Source organism: Alligator sinensis, unplaced genomic scaffold (assembly GCF_000455745.1).
Source record: "Alligator sinensis unplaced genomic scaffold, ASM45574v1 scaffold1553_1, whole genome shotgun sequence".
NCBI classification, from domain to species: domain Eukaryota; kingdom Metazoa; phylum Chordata; order Crocodylia; family Alligatoridae; genus Alligator; species Alligator sinensis.
Genome location: NW_005843054.1, coordinates 203887 through 211355, shown reverse-complemented (window position 1 = coordinate 211355; position 7469 = coordinate 203887). Strand labels below are relative to the sequence as shown.

The following is a 7469-nucleotide window of genomic DNA, read 5'->3' as shown; positions in this document are numbered from 1 at the left end:
GGGATGACTTTGGGGGCAGAGGGGCTGGGGGGGCGGGGCTTTGGGGAGGTGCCGCAGGAGGCTTTTAATTTTAATAATGGATTTTGGGGTTTTTGTCAAAAAAATTGTTTTTTTATCAGAGAAAAACAGGATCCCTGCTAATCACCTTCACCTCCTCCAAGTGCTTAGAAATAAATTCCTTGAGGATCTGCTCTATGATTTTTCCAGCAACTGAGGTGGGCTGACTCATCTATACTTCCCTGGATCCTCCTTTTTCTCTTTCTTAAACATGGGCACTATATCTACCCTTTTCCAATCATCCAGGACCCCTCCCGATTGTCATGAGTTTTCAAAGATGATGGCCAGTGGCTCTGCAAACTCATCAGCCAAATCCCTCAGTACCCTCGGGTGCATCCCATCCAGCTCCATGGACTTGTACACATCTAGCTTTTCTAAATAGTCCCTAACCTTTTCTTTCATCATAGTTGGCTACTCCCCTCTTCCCCAAATGGTGCTGCCTGGTACAGTAGTCTGGAAGGTGACCTAGCTTGTGAAGATTGAAGTGAAAATGATATTGAGTACTTCAGCCTTTTCTGCATCCTCTGTCACTAGGTTGCCTCCCCCGTTCAGTAAGAGACCCACACTTTCCCTGATCCTCCTCTTGCTACCAACATACTTGTAGAAACCCTTCATGTCCCTTGCCAACTGCAACTTCAACTGCACTTTGGCCTTCCTGACTTCATCTCTGCATGCCCGAGCAATACTTTTATACTCCGCCCTAGGTGCTTGTCCAAGTTTCCACTTCTTATATACTTCCTTTTTGTGATTTAGCTTACTGAAGAGTTCCCTGCTAAGCCAAGCTGGTCTCCTGCCATACTTGCTAGTTTTCCTGCACATCAGGATGGTTTGTTCCTGCACTCTCAATAAGGTTTCTTTAAGGCACAGCCAGTTCTCCTGGACTCCTCTCCCACTCAGACTTGCTTCCAAGAGATTCTGTCCATGAGTTCCCTGAGCAAGTCAAAGTCTGCTTTTCTAAAATCCAGGTTCCCTACTTTGCTACTCTCCTTCCTTTCCACAGGATCCTGAACTTAATCATCTCATGGTTGCTGCTGCCCAAGTTGCCATCTATTAGTACAGTTCCCACCAATTCAGGGACAGTACTATTTTACAGTAGAGTACTTTACTGTGCTGAAATGCACATGTAGATGGTGACTGGGGGTGTAATTTGCACCAGGTCAGACCAGACAGATGGAGGTCTGCTCCATCCCATATCAAATTTCTGCTGTCCTGCGTGCATATGTAGATGGTGAGCATAGGAACAGTTTACTCTGGCGCGAACTGCTCTGGAGTCTATTGCATCACATTAATTTCACATGTAGATGTACCCAGAATGTTGTTTTCTTCTTCAGTTTTAACTAAGAAAATATCTATTCCAGGAATGACAAAAGAAGGACTGGATTATGAGAAGCAACTGATTTGTTTATAATTAACTGGCTTGTTTTAAGTTGGCTTTGTCACCTGGCAAGACAAAACCCTAACTAACACAGTTAGGATTATTTATTTTCTAGCCCTCTTCTCCCCTGGTTATAAACAAATCCATGAGTTCTGTCCACATGTCCTCTTCAGTCCTGGGACTACTGACAAAGATTTCATGTAAGAGCCAGATGTGTCGACAGATGCCAAGGACTTGATAGTTAAGAAATGAAAAATTGAATTATTACTATCTATCAAAGAATCAATAACTTTTCAAGTGATAACTTGGAATGTCTAAGAGTGAATTCATATTTAGGTGCTACTATCATGGAGCGGAGCAAAATAATGGAGGAAAAACTAGATTTGGGGTTCAAAATAATGATTCTGTTGTCAGTATGTCTCCAGGAGTTGAGAAAAGGACAAAGCTTTTGGCAGAAGAGCAAAACAGACAAACAGAAAAGGAAGGGAAAGGATGAAAACAGACCAAAGAACAGAGCAGAAAGAGAAAACTGAACAGAGAAAGACAAATACAACAGCAGAAGGTGTTACCAGAAACCCTCAGCTGCAAAGTTGGCAATTCAGAGGACCTTCGAAACAGAAGCAAAGGGGAACATTGATTATATGGCACAACAGCATGCTCATACTTTCAACTCGCTAGGAAACATGCTTATCATAGCATTCCTTACAATGGTGCATTGTGCGATTTCCTCTGTGGTCAGATTCATTTTCCCTGATACACTATCAGGAAGCAGTCCCTGAAATTAAGGCAGATTGACTACTCAACTAAAAATACTAGCATGGAGAAGGCTTCTGCTAAAGCCTAGGAGGAAAACCCAGACCTTGCAGGAAAGAAAGAAACAAGTCTGCAATGCCTCCCCAACAGGCAGCACTGATGACATGCCCATATTACAAATCATAAACAAAGACATAGGCAAATGTTTATATTACCTTAAGAAATTAAGATTTTTATTTTTTTTTTTTACTGATTGCCCAAAATTAAAAGAGTAATTATAAGGAAAAATAACTAAATGTTAGTCCAAGCACAAAGAGATGCTAAGTTTCAGATTCACAGAACAGCTAAATATTTCTGTGAATAATCTGTTTTGCATTGCTATTTCCAAACACCATTACATTTGTGTAACTGGAAAAGTAGTGATGAGGGAGCCTGAATAGTTTCAGTGGCTCTGTGCAGGTCACCATCCAAAACACACATGGACAAGTGCATATGTGATGTGAGAGGGTTAAGTTATCATCTACTCCATGCATTGGGGAATCATCATAAACCTATCCAATTCCCAACGTATGATCTACTACTGAAAGCAATTCATTGAATGGAAATTGTTTAGACTTCAGAATCTTCAAAATGGTTTCTGGAAGCATTTTCAGGCCTTACTCCAGAACACTCTTTAAAAGGAGCTATGGGGAAAGGAAAGCAGAAATCTGAGGAACATTTAAAAGAAAGAACAATTTGCTGAGTTAAGGGACAAAGTATAAAAGAAACTCCAAGTTATAAAATTATGGATATGATGTTTAAATTTTAATTTTCTCATAACTGTTACAACAAGGGGCTGTGTAGTACAACATCTGAATTACCTCAACTGGCAACCACACTTGGTACAGACTTCAAAAAATATCTCAATAAATTTGCTGGGCTAAAGAGACCAAGAACTTGTGGCTCTTGCTGCCATGTTTTAAAAAAGTTACATTGCCTTGTCAGTCTCAACTGCAGGCTGAATGATGCTAAGGAAATCACAAGGAAAAAAGATTTTATGTTGTTTTAACACACTGTTTGTCCTATTATTCTGGAACATTAATATATATATTTTTAATTACTGATGAATGTACAGAAAAAATACAGTGTTTCAAACCACATAGAAATTAAGTTTCAATGACAACATGTGACTGATTAATGTGTGATAAAGTCTGCTAGTCTTATAGTTAAGTTCCAAGAAACTAACTTGTTCATTACCTACAGGCAAAAAAATGGAACAAAATATTTTTTTTGCCCAGTAGCATATAAATGTATGGTAAACAGACATACCATGCAGCAGCCAGACCTTTGATCTATTTCCCTGGCCTGCCATACTGATTGGAAAGCCTACTGTATACATTCAGAACATAAATCACAAATTGTGATTTCCACTGAAGCTGTACATCTTCTCTTGCCCCTTACCCCTTAGGCATCTTTTCATGGGGGGGTTCCAATTTAGAGGAACATTCTTGACTGGTGTAGAAAGAGACATGAATTGGAGAACCTGAAAATTGTTTATTTTTGCATTCCTGATAAAGACAGATGTTCAAGATGGTATTTTAAGTTTAACCCAGTAAATACAAAGGCATCAAAGAGAAAGAATTGGAGATCCATTCTGCTGTTTAATAATGGTGCCAACACAGTGACGTTGTCTCCGTTTTAAAATGCACTTAACATATTAAAACGGAAACTATTTTATTAACACTGAGTTAGAGTCCATTTCCACACTATGAGCTGCATGACCCAGCCAGATTCCCACAGTACCCTAAATACAGCTTTAATACCAATATATTCTTTTTTCAGTTAGTAAGGAAAAAAACCCCAAACTGTTAGGACTATATTAGTAAGATGTGTTTTTGTAAAATTGACACTCAAGACTAAACCGAGCAACTGTATGATCACCTTAAGTTTCTTCCTAGCATACCATATACAAGCCTTTCATTTCACTCACGTCTGAAATTACGTTGCAAATTCCCTAAGGCAAAAACCGAGAGTGAAATCCTGGGTTACTGAAGTCAATGGGAGTTTTGCTACTGACTTTAAGTAGTTAGTCTACTTTTATTGTGAAGCACCTTACTTGCTTTAGGAATTTTTTTTTCCACAATTCATCACACAATTACCCTTATCATTAAGTATTTTAAGAAAACCAAGTATTTTGGTGTCTGATACTAACTTCCAAATTCACTGCCTGTCATATATCCAAGTTCCACTTTAAAATGTTTACCTTCCCTAGCTCAGAAATAAAAATAGAGTAACACATACACCTGTGTCAGGAAAACATCAGTAAAATCTGAATCCTGAATCATACATCTCTAAAGGGAAGTGATAAAATACAACACAATCCCAAAATCAGCTACATTAGAATTGGCTAAGTCCCTTTATGTAGATCTACTCTAAGATGACAAACTGGTAGGTGGGCCAAAGTTAAATAGTCTAAAGAACATTAAAATATGTTTTTTTCTTTCCCTTACGAAAAATGCAAGATCTTAAGAAACTAAGTTTCAAATGATGTTTATGTATTCTACACATCACATTTAGCATTTAAATTTATGGTAAAAGAACAACTTCCAGGAAATCTTATGCAGATTTAATAAGCGTACATGTTAACAGAACTCTTCTCACAAATTAATTAAATGAAAGAGTAACTTCTTCACTCTACCATATTGTAGGTTGAGAAAATATAATAATCCCTAAGACTGGCAAAACAAGTGACTGGCAAAACCACATGGCTTGCTAGTGACCAGCAATGTCTTAAATCTCAGGTGCTTCCTCAGCCATGCTATTATGGGTCTTGCTAATGCACTCACGACATGCAAGGTTTTTTCCACATGCTGACCTAAAACAAGCTCCTGGAAACAGGACTCAATACCAAGTAGCTCAAGTGTAGGAACATGTGCAGCAGATTATCACACAACCTAATACAACTGGTAGAAATCACTATGTGCAATAAAGCATGAAGAATAACTGGAATGATAAACATTATACAGTGTATAACGTCATATGCATTGCCAATTTTTAGTCATAGTACACTGGGTTAATGTGAGCTAAGTTCTTCTTTGTGACAACCTGAGAAATCCTGTCATAGATAAGAGTTAAATATTGCAAGGAAACAGGAAAAAAAACCAACAGAACGGAAACGTACAGTACAGTTCTTGGTAATTTGTTTTGTTTCATTTTGTTTGGATTTACACTGCTAAAATTTCAATTTGAAGTTCTTTATGTAATTTCAGTGAGAGATGCACATATGAAGGTCAAGATAGCTCTCGCTCACACAAAAGTTTCTTGTTATATTCTCAACGGACACATTCTCTTAGGAAAAAATTCCCATTGATTTCATTAAGAGTTAGGTGCCTATCTACCTTTTGGGGATTTGAGCCACAGCATCTTAGAAACACTCAATAATATTTCTTCCTTTTTTGTATTAAGGAGTGTTTCTAAGATGCTGTGGCTCAGATCCTCAAGAAGTAGTAAGGCACCTAACATATAGAAGGGACTAATCATATATATATATATATAAGGCACCCTCTATATGAGGAAATAATCAAGTTAAAAAACAAAAACAGTGACCTGCAATCATACAAGCTTTCAATATGCATCAACCAAATCAAATTCTCAATGAGCAAGGAAAAAGAGAGTCAGGCTTGATTGCAAACAAGCCAAATGCAGTCATGAGCTCCTTGTGAATATGAATCCTTTCTGTGTCACCAAAATCAATTACGCAGGGAAAGAATCAAGAGTCCCATCCATTTGCATCCAATAGAACAGGGCACAACGCATCCCCGGCATGCGTGTCATTTTGCTCAGCATGCACACTTTGAGGCAGACAGTGGGAAGTGGCCGGGGCTGTGATACCATAACAAGGATAGGGCCTCTTGCAGTTCCCCCGCCACCTGCACTGGGCACAACAACATGCAGGTGTTTTTGCCAACCTGTGCAATAAAACATATTTTACCTGTGGAGTCGAATATAATAGGTTGGCAGTTTTTGTTGGAATTCCAGTTACACTTCAGCACTTGGCCTCCTTCTACAATGTCAGGCTGGGTAGTGTTTGCTTTTGGAGCACCTACCAGAAGAAATGTCCTATAGTAACAAGCAAAAACAAAAAGAGAGGTTTCAAGAGCAAAGTCACTGTTAATTTATTTCAACCAAAAGTCTTAGACACAACGTTTAAATCTAGATCAAAACTATTTGTGTGTCAGCTGTTCATATTGGGGTGTTGTTTTGGCCCTCTGTTTAAATAAAACATATTTTGACTTGCACACAAAACCCAGAGACAGCTCTCAGAAAAAAACAGGGATGTAAATTTAAGAGTTTTTGGTGTACTCTGAAGATTTCAAACAAATATTTTAACTTTAACTATTTTCTAGGGCATAACTAGAGACAATTTAAAAACCTTTGCTAAAAATCTAGTGTTTCTTGGCTTAAAATGTCATCACTAGGGAATCACTCGAGTAGTAATAATCTTTTTAAAAATTATGATCTGGATGAATTCCAGTTAATGAGAACAACACATTTGCATACTCAAATCCATTAAGTACTAATCCTATTTCTCAGTAAATCCATTCTACGTTTAGAATCTCCTCCTGATAATAATATTCATGTTTGCATTCCAATCAGTGGTCACTATAGGATAATATGCTTAGAACCTGCAGTTTAAAAATGTTCTCTCTTACAGTATTCTCTACTTATATGCATACCAGATGCCTCCAGAAACTGGATTATTATAAACTTGAGGGTTTGGGGGTTTTTTCTACCTTCCTGAAGACATATTATCAAAATAAAAAGAAAGAAAGAACAAAAAAAAAGCTTCTACCCTCATTATCAAGGCATCTTACAATGGTCTACCTATGCACAACAGAAACATTTAAGAGAAAAAGGAACATGAAAATTATATAATGACACCTTTTGAAGGAATACACACAAATTAAAGAAATGAAGACCAACTGAGCAGGTGGTGACTTGCCCCAAATTATTCCCAGCTGTTTCTGAATGTGTAATATTTAGAATTTCAAGACAGCAGAAGTTTTTATAAAGTAAAAGCAACTTTTAAAATTATTTTTAAAAAATCCCTGTGAGATTTATTAATAAAGGAAATTAAGTGTAGCTGGAATACATGTTATGCAGACGTTCAAAATTTTAATCATTCATTTGCCGGGGCAAATAATATATTCATAGATTTATCACCACAATAGAGAGCAAAAAAGTCGATTTCATGTATGAGCTGGTAAATTTCCATTAATGTTATACAAGACTTGTATCATATAGT

At 37.5% G+C, this 7469-nt stretch overlaps 1 protein-coding gene across 2 annotated transcripts in view; it reads right to left on the bottom strand.

Annotated features, from left to right (window-relative positions):
* Positions 1-7469, bottom strand: part of ITGAV (integrin subunit alpha V) — an 82327-nt gene that overhangs the window by 68752 nt on the left and 6106 nt on the right. For both annotated transcript variants that reach the window (XM_025193472.1, XM_025193473.1), the window contains exon 3: positions 6156-6283. In XM_025193472.1, coding sequence (XP_025049257.1) covers positions 6156-6283 — 128 coding nt within the window. The remainder of the gene's footprint in view (positions 1-6155; positions 6284-7469) is intronic.